The 17,755-nt window shown below is 34.6% G+C and overlaps 1 protein-coding gene across 1 annotated transcript in view; it reads right to left on the bottom strand.

The window, feature by feature from the left end:
* The window catches only part of LOC150099358 (uncharacterized), a 222,978-nt gene that overhangs the window by 14,960 nt on the left and 190,263 nt on the right, over positions 1–17,755 (bottom strand). The window contains exons 11-12 of the mRNA XM_090404325.1: positions 6,038–6,291; positions 1,959–2,079 (exon numbers count right to left, since the gene is read on the bottom strand). Coding sequence (XP_090260451.1) covers positions 1,959–2,079; positions 6,038–6,291 — 375 coding nt within the window. The remainder of the gene's footprint in view (positions 1–1,958; positions 2,080–6,037; positions 6,292–17,755) is intronic.

Raw genomic sequence — 17,755 nt, 5'->3', positions numbered from 1 at the left:
ATAAATCCATTCTTCTTTCAAACTTGCTCCACACATTCAAAAGCTCTATTTCATCCATTTTACACGGTCTTATTATGGTTATATTTCTGCATTCCCTTTTAATATCATGGAATTAGCCTAAAAATGTAGGAACCCAACTTGAACATAATATTGACTTCTTACTCTGGTGCATATAATATAAATTATATATAAGTATTTAACCAAGAGGTGATGCTACAAACCATTAACTCAAACTATAATAAATTTAGTTTAATCCTTTATCCAAGTGTGTGCAAACAAAGTTTGCACCTGAGAGTATCTTCAGGACTGAGGCAACTTGTAGTAAAGGTGGGCCAAGCTCTCATCACTCCTTGTCTCAGTATCTCCCATAATGCAAAGCACATTTCCTTGCAGATATGTATAATACTATGCATTAAGGGAAGAGCCACTACCGAGACCGGTTTCGACCTTTATTGAGGTCTCGTCAATCATGAGATGACCTTGCTAATGCTTCTGTCTAGTATCTCCACTTGGACCTGGCTCCCACTGAAGAGACCTCAATAAAGGTTGAAACTAATCAGGGTAGTGGCCCTTCCCTTAATGCATAACATTATACATATCAGCAAGGAGATGTGTTTTGCATTGTGGGAGATACTGAGATAGGAGAGTTGGTAGCTTGCTCCACCTTTGCAAGGAGTTGCCTGGTGTTGTACCACTTTACCCCAGTTCTGAAGGTACTTTCAGGCACAAACTTGTTTGCACACACTTGGATAAAGGATTAAACTAAATTTATTAGTCTGGCCAAGTGAAAAATAAACTTTCAACATCAAAAAAATTAACTCAAACATAATTTCAAATTACATACAGGGTAGCTTAGAATGATGTGAGCAATTAGAAACATTTATTGAGAAAAAATATATAATGCACAAAAATACAAAACTTGCACTATTCAAAACAGCATTCAAATAACTTAATTATCATGCTTATGAAAGTTGAATGTGTATACCATGTGTTACCCTAAATCTGTCAAAATGATAATACATTTCCTACCAAATAGATAATAATATTTGAGACTTAACTGTTGCAACATCCTTGTGTGTGTGCAATTTTTTCAGTCATCCACATTTTGTGGTAGTTGCAGTACATACACAATGTCCTTTATGTAACCACAGAAGGGAAAAGTCAAGAAGAGCTAGATCCAGTGACTGTGTGTGCCAGACTATAAGCCCATCTCATTAGCTAGGCAACTACTTCTAGAGGGCTATCACAGCATGATAGATATGACAGAGATGCTCCATCTTATTAGAAGACAGCATTGGGCATGTCTTCAAGGAGCTGCAGCAGTAACCATACATCTAGCATAATGCAGTACACACTCCCATTACCTACTTCAAAAAAAAAGAATGGTATGCAATCTTTATCAAAGCACAAAAAAAATAAAAAAAAGTAAACTTTTGGATTGTTCCTTGTTGCCTTTTGCAAGTTGAGTGTCAAACACAATTGTTTCCTCTCTCACAAGAGGTCAAATGTGATTCTTCCCTTTAGAGATGTAATCAATCTCCCAAAATTCATTTAAACAGAGTCAACAGAATTTGTGGAATGAAATTCCAAGACACAAAACATGGTCCCGTTCACTTCCCATTCTTCTCTGCACTAAACCATAAAACCATAAAAATTCCAAGACACAAAACATGGTCCCGTTCACTTCCCATTCTTCTCTGCACTAAACCATAAAACTGAAGTACTTTGTGCACCCTAGCAGTAATTGCCAGAAACTGATTCTTATGCCTACATAGACAAAGACTAAGAATTCCTATTTCAAATTATGCATGCATAATTTGAAATAGGAATTTCTTGCCACTAATTATTTCTTCGTAAAACATTTCAGAAATCACTCACATCATTTTGACTCATCTTGTAGAAATTTAAAAGATATAAGTTCTTCAAACCAATTAAACAACAATAAAAAAAAAAATTACCTCTTTATCCACATAACTACCAGAAGGGTCCATATGTTCACTGTCTTCATTTAATAAACCACTACCCACACCAACATTCAGTTTAAATGAACTTGCTCGTTCTTTCAAGTGCAACTGTTCCCTAAAGATTCAAATTGAAAATATATAGTAAAGAATAAGAAAAGTTCTTCCAAATAAAACAATCCCATTAGTTTAATTTTTCTTCTATTATTAAATTTTTATAATATATTAATGGAAATACTACAAGTAATCTCGTATGTGTAATATTTTCAATGTAGGAAAAAGTGCAAGTAATCTTGTAAACTCTGCATTTCTTAAGTGGTGGGTACTCATGTCTGTCTCTCTCTCTGTCTTTCTCTCTCATGAATGTATAGTGATCTAAATTTCTGATGAATTTTCATCAGAAAATCATAAATTTTGTTGAGGACTGTGCAAGGATGTGTTGCCTGATCATATTCCTCGTAATTCTGAAAATGCAAATATTTCATGATGAAGCTGAATTGTTTTTTAGTCATAACATCATGAAACATTGGCATGTTCAGAAGACCAATACATTTTAAGAGTGGGATTTATTTATTTTTCTCACAATACTTTGGGCAATCAAAAACACTATAAATGTAAGTAGCATTTTAATATCAATTGGGCTCCAAAGTGTACTGGAATGCGAACTGTACTCAACTTGCTGATGTTGAGTTGTTGATGATGTTGCTTTATGCAAACATAAAAGTAAGTTTGTTCCAATTTGAAAGAAAGAATATCATCATCTAGAAACAGATGGAAGAAGCCTAAAATGTTGGTGTGTCAAAGTTTTCAGTAATTCCTGGCTTACCTATGAATGGAAACTGTAGACAAACTGGTGTGCATTTAGTGACAATCACCCATCTTCTGCATGAAGACATGTCTAAAATACAGGCAAAATCGCTATCTTCAGAGCTAGTAAAATTTCTCTCATCATCATCATCAGTAGCATAAGAGTTTCTTGAAAGGCGAAGGCTTCAACTTTTTTTTTTGCATCTCATGAACTTCTCTTTTTTTATCCCATACTTTGCTTTTCTTATGGGAATATACTGCTTATATTTCAATCTACCTCTGAATGGCATAAGGTGCAGCATGCACTTATACATGCTTTGAATGATGAACGATAGGGCAAGTGTCACCACTTCAAAACTGACACTACTGCTGCTGCTGCTACTTGACATCTTACAAATGAATTGTGTCTCTTAGATATACTTGCTAACATTCCTTTCTGCTCAAGGAACAGGCTGTAAGCTAACAAAGATTACTGAGAAAGAAAGAAAAGAACACCTCCAGTAGACACATATAAAGCCTCAAGCAATAGCTGAATATATACAGAAATTTGTTATTTTGTTTTTCAGCAATCATTGATTAGAAGATATTCAAACATTTTATTCTGATATTGCTTTTGTAGGATGACATTGTTTTTTAAACATCAAAATTTCCTCAAAATCACATAATTTAATGATTTATAATAATCAGGAAGTAATATAAATGAGAAAATATACAAAATTTGCTAATTTATAGTAATCACAATTTAATTTTGGTATTGTATTATTAAAAGTCATCCGGTACAATTACTTTGAAAAAAAATAACAAATTCAAACAAAAAGAAAGTGCACATATGTTATCTAGTAATATTTTTTTTGTGTGTGTGTGTGTGTGTGTGTAATAATTTGGGGCAGGAGGTTAGCCATCAAAGGCAAAATACAATATTAATTCTATTATGAAAATTTTGGAAATGAAACTTCACTTTTGGTGCATGCACCTTATAGATGTTTTGAATGATAAACTTCGGGAAAGTATCGCTACCACAAAACTGCCACATAATATCTAAACTAGCAGAAAATGTGTACATAACTGTTTACTTCATAACAGTGATTTTTTTCAATTTGTAATGAGCGATTGGGGAAACCAAGAAAGTTGAAGTGCAAAGAACCACTGATTACATTATAAAGATTATACGTTATGCGATATGATTCAAGATTTATGTATAGTTCTCTATAAAGCAAAATTGTAAAATTGCAAACCTTCACATAATCTGTGAACTAATCTTCGAACTAAGATTATGAATAAAAAATAAACCTCAATTTGGAAGAGATAGGAGTTTTATTTTTTTAAGATTTGGATTTTCATTAATATATAAAACAACTGTTTGATAAAAATAATTATCTTAATCAAGTTCACAATATTAAGTGAAGAAAGTATGAAAGGATCTCTTATTTTGCACTGGCATTAAAAAACTATAATTATAAGATAAAACAACTAGAAAAAATAAATACCACTTGTAGGTATTTACCCTAATATAACTAAGATACTAGTTTCCAAGCAAATGACAAGTGACTGCATTTCTTCCTATAGGTAACTGAAAGTAGCTACGTATGCGAGGCAATCTATTTAATTGTTCTCTTCAGTGTGAAGGATTATTGCACCTTGTAATGGACATCATAGCCAAATTGCACTTCTTATCCATGTTCTTTCAACAGGGAGATATGAATTGTATCCAGGTTTTGCTGGACATATATATATATGTCCTGGCTGGTAGGGAGATTAAAAATGTTGTAATTGAGTTAGACAAAAGAGAATAGATACACCATGATGATTTTTAACTTTGCTAAAGCTTTTGACAGTACAGGACAGAATGTTCAGATATAAATTGGGGGATATAGAATAGGAGTATAAACTATTAATTTAGATAAAAAAGATGGCTGACTAACAAATATCAGAAAGTAGAGTATGGGGACCATCAGTCTGCAAAATTTAAGCTGCCCAGCACTACAAGGATCAGTTCCTTGGTCCATTGTTACTCAATCGTTACGTTAATGACATTGGGAAGATTTAACAAGAGACATACAGCTTGGCTATAATTATGCAAAGATAGGGAGGGTAATCAGAAATACAACTGACATGCAGCACTTGAAGAATGATTTGAATAAGATGGAATTGTAAGTGAAAATGGTTATTAGTTCAGCATTAATAAAATAATGAATGGAAACTGTAGACAAACTGGTGTGCATTTAGTGACAATCACCCATCTTCTGCATGAAGACATGTCTAAAATACAGGCAAAATCGCTATCTTCAGAGCTAGTAAAATTTCTCTCATCATCATCATCAGTAGCATAAGAGTTTCTTGAAAGGCGAAGGCTCCAACTTTTTTTTTCTTTGGTGTAATGAAATATCCAATGTTATGTTATCCAATGTTATGTTATATTGTGATTAGAAGAAAAGACAAGGTTAGGGATCTTGTAATTTAGGGATCTCGTAATGAGTAGATAGGAAATTGAAGTTCGAGGACCATACAGCAATGATTGCAAATACAACTGAGAGGATAACTTCAATACTGAAATGAACACTGACATGTAAGAATAAGGAAGTTTTGCCTCTTTACAAGGCTTTGATATGACCTGATTTGTACTACTGTATGCAAAGGAGTATTAATTATTAAAGAGTATATCAGGATTGTGGAATCATAATTATGAAAGTATGAGTATTCACTACAGATGATAGCAAACATGAGAAGGGGGGGTGATATTATTGACCTATAATATTAGATGGAATTCTTCATTTTATAGAGGGCGAGGAGAGGACTTCCATGGATGCTGAGAATGAACATAGTCACAAAATAGGTAGCAGCTAGATTTTTCTTACAGAGAGAGTGGTGAGTGATTGAAAAGACCTGCCTTTAGAGGTCAGGAGTACAGATAGCAGGAATGAATTCAAGAAAAGGTATGGCATGGGGTGAGTGATATGTGGCCTCCCTTGATGAGTCCCTGATATGTCATCAATAAATAGCAAGTCTCGTTTATTTGATCTTGTCAGAAAATTTTTTAAATGTTATTTCACATCAAACAATGACTTGAAAAAAGATGCAATTACAATGGTATTGAGAACAGTCAATGCAGTTCTACTAAAAAAATTATCCATCAATTTGCAGATAGATTAACTACTGAATACTAATGGAGTCTATATAATATAAACAGCTGAAGATTTAAAAAAGCACATATGCTTAAGTGAAGAATTAAGAAATTGATTTGTTATCATCATAATTAAGTCACAACCAACCTTAATCTTGCAACTTCTCCAGTAAGATGTTCATTCTGAGCCTTTATTTTGCTCTCATTTTTCTTTGCTTGTTGCTGAACATGTTTCATTTCAGAATAAAGTTTCTCATTTTCATGCTGATAGCTCTGAAGAAGACGTTCTTGTTCCTGGATTTCCTTTTCAAAATGGCTAACTTGTTCTCTCAGGCTTATCACTTCTAATGAAATGGCTGTGTATTTCTGTGCAGATGCCTGTTCTGTTCCCAGTTCTTCTATCTGTATTAATTCAATAAAAATACATTAATAATGATGATCAAAATTAATAACTTTTAATATTTCTTTACCAATTTCCTTTCTTTCCTCAAAGAAAGGAAAAAAATAAAAGAAATTTGCTGAAAACAAAATAAAAGTGTTCTAAAGGAAAGTTCCACTTTTACCATTTCCAGAATTTTCAACGAAACCATTCAAACATTTTATATGAACAAGTTAACTTTCTCGGATTTAAAATAAATACTTTTTTTTGATAAGACAACAATGTGCTATTATCAAAATGTGACATATGATAATTGCAATCAACTTTTATATGTTGTATCCAATTGGAACTAATTTCCCTTATGAAGAAATCTATTTATTTGTGTTTTCTATTTATGTGTGAGGGTGGAGGTTGACAGGAAGAGATATTTAGTTGGATGTTGCTACTCATCGATCCATTTCTCATCTGTTCAAGATGAGTTGAGCCACCTGAATAGAGACTTTAGGTAATTTAATGCAGTTAGCTTGCCATTCCTCTGTTGAATCCCTCTAGGGGCAAGTATTTTATGTCAACAGAACTGTATGTTCATGGGACTGGTTTGTCTGTTCTGAGGGATGAGAAACTTGAGTTTCTGGGAGAAAACCCCCCTTCTAACTCTGTATGAGGTCAGCTAAACTCACTATTTGATTGAAAACACCTAATAAAGTTTCCTTATACCACAGAAGGAATTCAAACTTGGGTCTTTTCAACCAAAGGGCTTGTCTACACCAAATGAGCTATGGAGGCTTCTCCATGATATTGCTATAGACAAGGGAATGTGGAGGGTGATGATAAAGAAATGTATAAGCAACTGGATTAGTGAACAAGGGAAGAGTGATCATAATGGGTGATTTTAATCATGTAATATAGTCTGGAATAAAGAGGTGATCACCTGAGGAGAGAATATATCTGAAATTACAAGGCCAGTGATTAGGAAAAACTTAGAAGACAGCTTCCAGAGGAGTTAAGCAGTAAGGATATAAATACTACCTGGGCACTGACAGAGATATTTAACAACATTAATGTGTGAATGTATTCTGAAGATCAAAAGGCTGAATAAGATAGACATCGAATGGATGAATGAAGGGATTAAGCATCAAATATGGAAGAAGAAAAAGAAGATGGCACTGTGATGACAGCACAAGATAAATAATGGTACTAATCAATTGCACAAAGACTATAAAGAGCAGGCCATCCTTACCAACAACCTCAATTGGTAAAGATGGCAAAGTTAGTATGAGCAGAAACGAGCAAATCAGGCCAAGAAAAATCTAAGTTTTTTTGTTTTTGATATGTGGCAACTAGAAAGACGAATATGAAAGATTATGACCAGATGATGTTAATGGATGAAAATGGTAACTGCTGCAAAGGACATAGTTGAGTTAGTCAGTGAGAAATCAATTAGGGTATTTCATCCTCATCAGCGTGAAATCATGAGAAGCTCAAGTGTAGAAAAAATAGGAAAAGAGGAGTTAAGTAAGCTTGATGTCAATAGGGTAACACGACTTGATGGCATATCATCCTGTGTCAGCCATGAATAACAACAGAAGTATTCTCTGTGACTGTCAGCATGGGTTTGTTTAAGAGATGTCATGTTTTATCAACTTGCAAAATACTTTTAATACTTGCCAAAACCACATAAAAAAGTAAATCAAAAACCAACATATCACCTCTATAAATATCTATCCAATCTACTAGCACCACATGTAGCAAAAATGTCATCTTATATAAAAACCTAAGGATTTCATAAACAAAATAAAAAACATTAAACTTAATCTCAAAAACATACTGGCTACTTTGGATGTAAAAAGCTCATTTACCAACATTCCAAAAGAGACAATCTCAATTTTAGAGATTGAGACAATCTCAATTTTAGAGATTGAGACAACTTGAGACAATCTCAATTTTAGAGATTGAGACAACTTGAGACAATCTCGAGACCTTTTCCCACCTCACACTGTTAAACTTTTCAACATGCCTAGAAAACACTTTTCTTCAAATTCCAAAACTGCTATTTTGAACAATCCAAAGGCTTAGCAATGGATGCAGCAATTTCTCCACACCTAGTGAACGTATACATGGAAAAGTTTGAACAATCATCATCAAATTCCTAATATGTACTCTCAAGGAGGGGAGTGTGCAGGATAATTATGATCGTACTACATGAAAAAGTTACACCATTACTAACTTCCCATCAACAATTTTCTTCCAAATTAATCTGTTATCTGTCAAGACTCCAACATTATCAGATTTTATATTTCTGTCTTCTAAGGTGCTTTTTATTATATCAATCCATCTACATCTTGGTCTTCCTTTGCATCTTTTTCCTGCCAATCTGGCAAAGAACACTTGTTTGCTAATCTTCCTCTTTCATTCTGTTTAAGTGAACATGCCAACTTTACAGATGAGATATGTTGATGATATTAGGGTTTTTTTTTTTTTTTAAATCCCACACACAAAAGACAGAAGAGCCTAGAGCAAACAGATGCCATAGTCCTTTGGAAATGCAAATGTTTCATGAGAAGGAGACTGTTCCACAGAATTGAGGTAAAAGGAATGAAAGATGACTGGGAGTAGCAGGTTGGTGAGCATGCAGTTCAAATGCAAAAGGATGCTGAGCAGTTTTTTCCACCAGTTTATCTTGGCATGAATTCCTGATAGATCTGGCAGAAATAAGAGGCATAATGGATGCTAGTTCTGCTGAACAATGGCCATGGAAACATCTGTAGAAGAGACCAATGCAGAAACTGATCTTCTATGGGAAAGTGGCTGAAGAGAGAGAGTGCAGGAGAAGTGTCTTTTATCAACTGGAACTGCCCTTTTTAGAATGGAATCAAGAATTTTTAGGGGGAGTTTTAGGTGCACTATCCCATACATGAGAGCAGTATCCATCCCAATGTTGGTTGGATTTAGGATTTGTACAAAGTAAGTAACTGTTTGGCAGAGAAGTACCATCTTGATTGGAAAAGGATGTCAAGTTCTTTGGAAGCTGTTGATGCTATAGAAGTGATATGATTATGCCAGGAAAGATTTGGAGTGTAAGTCAGTCCGAGATGAGAGATTTGGTCTTGAATGTTGAGCTCAGCATTATCAAACGTAAGCAGAGAAGATCTGAGGTCTTCTTTATGGGAAAACAAACAAAACTGTGTTTTGGAAGCATAGAAGTTGACTAGGTTGCTTTCACCCCAATCATGGATACTGTGATCAGTGGTCAGGGAGAAGTATTCATTGGGATGAATACTGTTCACTTATTATAGATGATCTTGAAGCATGAGATGTTTGAGTGCTGCAAGGCCTTTCATATGAATAGGTTGAGTGGAATGTGCTATCATCAGCAAAACTATGAATAGTGTTTGCTGTGAATGAGAGCAGGTCATTCACATAAATCAGGAACAGGGCAGGCAAAATGACAGAGTCCTGAGGGACACCATCATTGATCGGAAAGTCCAAGGAAAGAACACCATCCACCATTACATGCGGGGATTGCTCTGAGAGAAAACTGGTAATCTATTTACACAAGGACGAAGGCAGTCCAAATGATGGTAATCATTTGGACTGCCTTCGAATCATTATTGTCATGAATATCGCCCTTACAGGATGCAGCAGAGGAGTGGCGAACTGGCTGCATTAATACGTAACCCATCCTAAGGAACAGATGAGAAGGATAGGATAGGATAGGAGGGTTGTATATGAGCTTTCTTTCATGCTGAAGGGTAAATGCCAGCTGAGTACAAATTAGTGTAGAGATCAAGTGTTAGTTCAGGAGCACATATCTTGAGCACAATGGTGGAATTTAGGACAGGCTGATTTTGCAGTATCCAAATTATTCAAGATTTTTTTATGTTTTTCTGGCAGAAAATAACAGGAGGTAATTTGCCATGGTCATCTATGTAGGAGTTGGAAGAGAAGAATAAAGCTAAGACATCTGCCTTGTCTTTAGGTGATACTTTAATGATACCATTAGGGTGAGTTAGAGGAGGAAGAACAGATCAACAAAATTTTCACCTGATGGCTTTGGCTAGAGATAAGAAGGCATGACTGTTGGTGGCACAAGCACTGAGTTATCTACATTTATCTTTGTTGAATTTAGACTTTGCCCTTTTGCTGGTGGTTTTACAAGTGTTGCAGGCAACTGTGTGGCCTGTGAATGAAGCTGGTGTTTTGGTCTCAAGCTACTTTTGTGAAGGCTGTTTGCTTTTCTTGGACAGCCCTAGCATACTTTTTTGGCAAATTATGAGTTAGATATGGGTTGGGGAATATGAACAGAGTGAGAAATGAAAGTTTCCATTCCAGTACGAACTATTTCTGTAACAAGATCACAAGGTATCTGGATCTGAAGAATGAAAACAGCAGTCTGATCATGGAAAAGAAGAGTAAAAGAAACTTGGCATTGTTGTGCCAGAATTGAATGGCTGAAAGAAGGATGTTCCACCAGAGACAAAACTTGGATAAAATTATGATTGGTTTGAATTGCCAAGAGGAGCAGTCACTTGAACAGAAAACAGAGTACTAGTTCTCCTGGAAGGAGAACTTAAGAAAAGATCTAGAGAGGTGAATTAGTGAAGAGGATTGTCAGGAATTCATGTGGGAGATAAATGTTCTGTTTTAAGTCATTGCTTATGGCAAAAATCTCTGCTTCTCTTCCAGCTTGTTCAGTGAAATTTGAAAAAGGGAACCAATTAAAATTATGAACATTGAAATCACAAAGAAGGATAACTTCACTGTTTGGAAATTTTGACTGTATGAAATCGAGTGTTAAAGATAGGAGTCTTTAAAGATCAGAATGATTTTCATAATTGGAAGAACGTTAGAAGCAGCAGATGAATAAAAATGTGGTAAAGAAATTTTAAGCTACAGGAGGTCAAAATGGTGAGATTCTAGGTTATGCATCCTTTGGCAAGGAATATCAAAACCAGTGGTGGCCGGCGAAAATTTTAAGTGGGGGATGCTGCATATACAAAATAAAAAAATAATAATTTTTTTTTTCTAATCAGTAACCAATTTATTAATAAATAAATTTACATATGAAAAAATTGCTTTATTAAAAATATTTCACCCTCACCACGAACACGCACCAATAATAAAAGTTTTGTATCTCACAGAAATAACACGTGCAAGCATATAATTTATCTGTAGCGACACTGCACGTAACAGTGTTAGATTCACTTGTTACGTGCAGCGACAAGTGCAAACGAATATCGGTGAGTCTAGCTGCAATTGGCCGAATGTGATAATTCTGACACTGCGTTAGATCGCAGTGCATTTGTTTCGTAATCTAAAGCGTTAATCAAACAATTCCAATTATTCACTATTCAATCAATGTTGAAACATAAGCTGTAACCTTCAGCATGTTGTATTGCATTTATATAATGTTGTAAGCATTGTTATTATTTATAAACACAAACAAAACTTAATTTTTTCATTTTTTCCTTCAGGGTGCTGCAGTGTCGCAGTGCTTATGTACAAGCGGCCACTGATCAGAACATACAAAAGCATAAGTATCTCCCTTATGGTGGAAGGAGCCATAAAAGGTGTAATTTGGACAGTTAAGATTGAGCTGTGGTTGATTCAGTAGAAATCTGAGGTTCAGTCAGAAACAGAACATCAAGTTTGGATGACTGAAGATGATGATGCATGTCATTTAAATTACAGTTGATGGCATGGATGTTAGTAATGGGAATATAAAGGATTTTTTTGTATGATATTTAAGTAAAAAAGTTTGGGGAGGAATTTTAGAGGAAACTGGTAATTAGTTTACGGAATTAACAACGCAAATGAAGTATATTAATTAAAGGTAACTTTAATGAATCACTTCTATATTTCGACAACGTCACATTGCCATCTTCAGGAACATAAAGATATGGTATGTGCACGCAGGCACTAACACAAAGCAAATGAGGAAGAAAGCAAGAAAAAATGAAAAAATGAAAAAAAATTGTCCTACTTCGGCCAAACAGGCAGAACAACTAATATCAGGATTTCAGAACACAAAGACTACATCCAGTTTCACCAGTACAGCTGCTCTGGGCTGGCAGACCATGCCTTAGATACCCACCATAAAATTCGTTGGAAGAAAACAAAAAATAATTCATCGCAGCAAGTTTAAATACGAAAGATTATTCAAAGAATCTTCAGCAGCTCTAAAAAACATTCCTAACCTCAACAAATTTGGATGCATGAAACTATCCCAAATTTGGGAGACTTACATTATGAGAATTTCAGCCCAACAGCCAAGACGACCAAATTAGCCCGCAAGAGGGCACCATTAGAACTTTAGGAACAATATTAGTTTCTTGCTTTCTTCCTCACTTGCTTTGTGTTAGTGCCTGCATGCACATACCATATCTTTATGTTCCTGAAGATGGCAATGTGACGTTGCCGAAATATAGAAGTGATTCATTAAAGTTACCTTTAATTAATATACTTCATTTGCGTTGTTAATTCCGTAAACTAATTACCAGTTATGTCTAACCAACATATAAGCCTTGCTACTAGAATTTTAGAGGAAGGGCTTTTTTTATTGAACCATAGAGACTCCATACCTATTTAGATTTAGTTTCATGTTTAAATATACTAAAATTGAAGAGAAAAAGGGAAGGTAAACGTGTAGTGGAAGAAAGTAGACCCTTGAATACATTGTCCATACAGAGAGTATCCAGTTTCCAACCACAATATGGCCTTAACAGTTCCCTTCTGCATATCATTACATGATTTCCTGCAGGCACAACCTGGTAGTGTAGATGGCAGCAAAAGTGTGTGCCATTTGATCAGGAAGCCCCCTAAAAGACATGTTACTATACGGTCCCATATTCTAACTGGTGACCAGCCTGATGTCAGAACTGCTTTACCCTTTAAAATGGAGGAGGTACTGGATCTCTGCAGTATGTTTGACATGTCCTTGAAGGGGTATCACTCATGCTCCATGTCAAAGTTTGGGAAGATGGGAGTAGAAGTAATAGATGGGAAGGAACTAAACACATTCATATTTGAAGATCATAGTAATCTTTTAATCTTTCAAGTACACAGAAAAATAGTTCAACATAGGTGGCTATCTGCATAATAATTCCCACCACCACCTGGTACAAAAATAAACTATCATTAAAACATTAAGAGAGAGAGAGAAAGATTATGTTATCAAGTGATGATAATAAAAGAAACCAAGGAAATACCTTCCATTAGAGACATTCTTCAAAAAAATAGACATCAAAACAATCAATAACATATTGAATAAACCATCAAAGCCCAAGAAAACAACCAAAAAGGCTACAAAGGCACGGTTATCAAGAATGTTACAGACAAAATAGCAAACGTCCTACAAGAAAAACATAGCTTAAAAGTTGCCTTTAGGCATCTATAAAAAATCTACATGATGATCTCCATCAAAAAAGAACACATCAGAGATGCAGAGAAAAAATGAGCATATAAGTGTGAATTGACTTTTCATACACCATCAACAAAAACTATCAAGTCAATTGGAAAATCACCACAATATCATACATAGAATTTAATACTTACGTATGCAAATTTAAAGAGGCTAGTGAGATGATACGATGTCTGATCCAGTGTAATGAAAACCAAGGCCAGATATTAAATCAACTCTGGGCAGCATACATAAGATATCTATATAATGATGAATTAAGCTAAGAGACAAAATATATTATATCCTGTAACAACGATCCACACTCATGATATGTTGTTCCTGCATTTAATGTCTGTTGCATGATGAATGAATTTAAAAAATGAAGTAATAACATGTTAGAAATCTCCATGTTATTACCTCTTTATATTTCTGTTTATTGTATGAATTTGAAGTACACAATAGTGATTGAAACTAGTCACTGATTTATTAAACTGTTTTACTTTTTTAAGTGTTTTTTTGCAAATATTACTTTAATAATTAAGGGAGGAAGCATATACGGTGGTATACTTAGATTCTGCAAAGGCTTTTGACAAACTGCCACACAAGTTGGTAACAAAATTGGAGCAGATGATATTAAATACTAGTTTAGTGAGCTGTTGCAAACACCAAGTTGTGTATGGGAATGTGGTATCCTAAAAGAGAAAATCCCTAGCAACATACTGCAGGAGTCTGTTTTGGGGTAATTGTGGTTTAACTTGTATATTAATGATATTAGGATGGGTATAACGGAGATATACAACTCTCTCTGCAGATGATGCAAACTTGGAAGAACAATGATGAATCGAGTAGATGTTGTGGCCTTACAGGAGGACTTGGAAAGACTGTGGTGAGCAAGTGAGTGGAACTATAAGCTCAATGTGGTTAAGTGTAAGGTTCTGAAATGTGGCAGACAACAATGGGATGCAAAGTATACACTTGGTGGGGAAATTTTGAAGAAGTAGAGAAGAATCTGGAAGTGGTGATGGTGGACAACTCCCTGAAGTTCAGGGGGTCACATTGCACAAGTTCTAAAGTCATCACATGGGATTATGGTAATGATGTGGAGGACCTTAACATAGAGAAATAAAGTGGTTCAAGTCCCATATAGATTATTGTACACAGATTTGATCACTCGGTTTTTGCATGGATGAGGATACATCAGAAAGGGTCCAGAAAAGACTGAATAAGGTGGTAACTGGTCTTTAGTATGCAAGATATCAAGAAAGATTGAGGAAATGCAATTTGCAAAGCCTCATGAATTTGAGGAGGAGAGAGGTGTGATTGAGATGTTTAAGATGGTAAGGGGTTGCTGCTGGGTTTAATGCGGAAGAAATTTTTCATAGAATGGGAGGGGTGGGTAGAACAAGGGGGTCATGCCTGAAAACTGTATAAAGGACACGGGAGTAAAGTGAAGGTTCTTTGCATGGAAGGTGGTTGGTGAGTGGATGCATTTTCCTGACAGTGTGGTAAATGCAGACACACACTAAATGAGTTTAACATAAGATTTGATTAGCTTTGCACAGTGTGTACCTCCCATGATGAATCTTTTGACTACATGAAGGTCTATTGTTAATAATAATAATTTCTGATATCTTCCATTACACTTTACCTGATTCTTTTGGAATTGTTCATAGTCTGTATCTCAGAAAACATTCATGTAGAATTTAATTTTTTCTCAATAAAGTTCACTTTCTTTAAATATTCAGTATTTCAAGCAGCATGACAGTTATTATTTTATTTACCATGTCTCACAGAACAATTTTAAAAGTGGAGAAGCTTCTTTGAATTCTGCAGATCATTTAAAATTATGGTTTTCCCCTTTCAAACTTTGCTTACTGGGTATATAAAATATATTACTCCAAGAGATTGACTGACTACCAGTTTAAGTTACTTTCCTAGTTCTGGGCATACTTAACAGCAACTCTGATGTTTCTACCCTTTTGTGTGTAAAACAATAAACAAACCTGGTTGTTATTCTTAAAAGTTCAAATAATGAGTGCTAAAAGATCTATCAACCTGGTGTATCATCAGAGCTGCAGTTAAGCATATCCAGCACCTCTTCATCCAGTAGTTTACCACTATACTGGATGAAGAAGTCCATAAGAAGGCAGTTCTAGAGCTGTTGCATAATCTGAATAAGAATTTTGCAATAGGGGAAGATGGAATATCAGCATGTATGCTAAAGGAATGTTCAGTGAAACTGGCTAGGTCACCGACATGGTTGTATAATTCGATTCTCAGCTCAGGAAAAGTCCCACAGGAATAGAAAGAATGCATGACAATCCCACTGCACAAGGATAGTGCAAAGACTGATGTGTCTAACTATCAACTTAACAGTATCTCTAAAGTGTTTGTCAAGATTTTAGAGAAAATGGTAAGAACTTGCATACAGAAATGAACTGACAGCCAAGCTATACTTTGCAAGGAGCAATATGGGTTTACTAAAGGAGCTGCAGTTAGGCATGTCCAGCACCTCTTCATCCAGTACAGTGTTACTACTATACTGGATGAAGAAGTCCATGAGCAGGCAGTTCTAAAGCTGTTGCATAATCTGAATAAGAATTTTGCAATAGGGGAAGGTGGAATATCAGCATGTATGCTAAAGAAATGTTCATGTATGAGCAATTGATTCATATTTTTTAATGATATAGAGGAGTTAGAAAAAAGGAATGGATATACTATGATACTGTTGGACTTTGCTAAGGCATTTGAGAGGATACCACAAAAAAAAAGAAAAGAAAAAAAAAAGGTGTTGCACAAATTGGAGGATATGAGATTGAAACATATACTATTGATTTGGTCAAGTGTGTGGCTAAAGAATAGGTATCAGAATGTGATATACAAGGAGCAAACCTGTTAGATTTAAGGTAATCACAGGTAGGACAAGTGGTGAGTGAATGTTCAGCCTGGTTCTACATGCATTGAAAACATATTATTTTCTTCGTATAATTTACACTTTTTTTTTTTCATTTTAAAACATCATCTCATTCGCAGGCAAGTTATTTGATCAGGGGAAGATGCCAACAAATTTATTACAGAAGTTCTACAATACTTTTAACCAGAAGAGATAGCATCTTATGTAATTATAGCAGAATTAATTTAGGCAGCACTAAATGTGACATCAGTTATTTCTAAGCATTAGTTAAGGAAATTGAAGACTCCAGTAGAATGAGGTTTCTTCTTCATTATGAGATATGCAGATAAAAAAAAATCAGAAACTTGTAAGAGGCATTAATTAATGTAATTATTCTGAAAAACGCAACAGCTGCAGGGTAATTTGATAGGATAATTTGATGATGCATCAGGAATGAAATGAACAAGTTATTCTTGTCAAGGAAGAACTTGTAATTGGTAAGTAGGCATTGGAATAGATAGAGCAGGTAACATGCTGATAAAAACATAATTGACTAGTGGTAAAATTAAAGAGAGGATATGCCAGATCAACAACACATTGTATTGCACATAATTTTAATCTGGTTGTTTTGAATTCTATTAAAGATGTTCCTTTTGTTGCTGAAATTGATACAGTAATAAAAAATAATATAGCTATTATCAGTCTTCCCCAAATAGACTGAAAGAATTTTGGAAAGGTAGCAGCCATTTTGCAAACAAAAATTATTTTAAATTCAAGCATCTGCATTCAGATAATACTTGACTCTTCAAAAAGTTTGGTAAAGACATATAATGGTATTCATATAATGCATGCAGAGAGCTATTTGAATGTTGAATGAAAAAAACCAAATATATGATATATGAATCAAATATATATTTTATCAAATATAATGTATTTGATAAAAAAAGGTTTTGTGAAAATAAATAATAAATTGCTAAAGTTGTCTCAGATTTACTTGGCTGAAGATATGCAAAATTTAGGGAAAGAAGAAATTAAGATTTTCAGTAGATATTTCAGCATTATTTTGATGACAAAGAAGAAACAGTTTCATTAACTTTGGTGAACAAGTAGTAATGAGTTCAGCGTTGTGAGGAAACATTTAAGCATACAAGACATTTAAGACTTTTTTGAAAGAATGAGTAATAAGAATAGATTT

Source organism: Typopeltis vanoorti, chromosome 14, assembly GCF_054136105.1.
Source record: "Typopeltis vanoorti isolate ZY-2024b chromosome 14, IOZ_Tvanoo_1.0, whole genome shotgun sequence".
Classification (NCBI taxonomy): Eukaryota; Metazoa; Arthropoda; class Arachnida; order Uropygi; family Thelyphonidae; genus Typopeltis; species Typopeltis vanoorti.
This window is presented reverse-complemented; position numbering and strand designations above follow the sequence as displayed.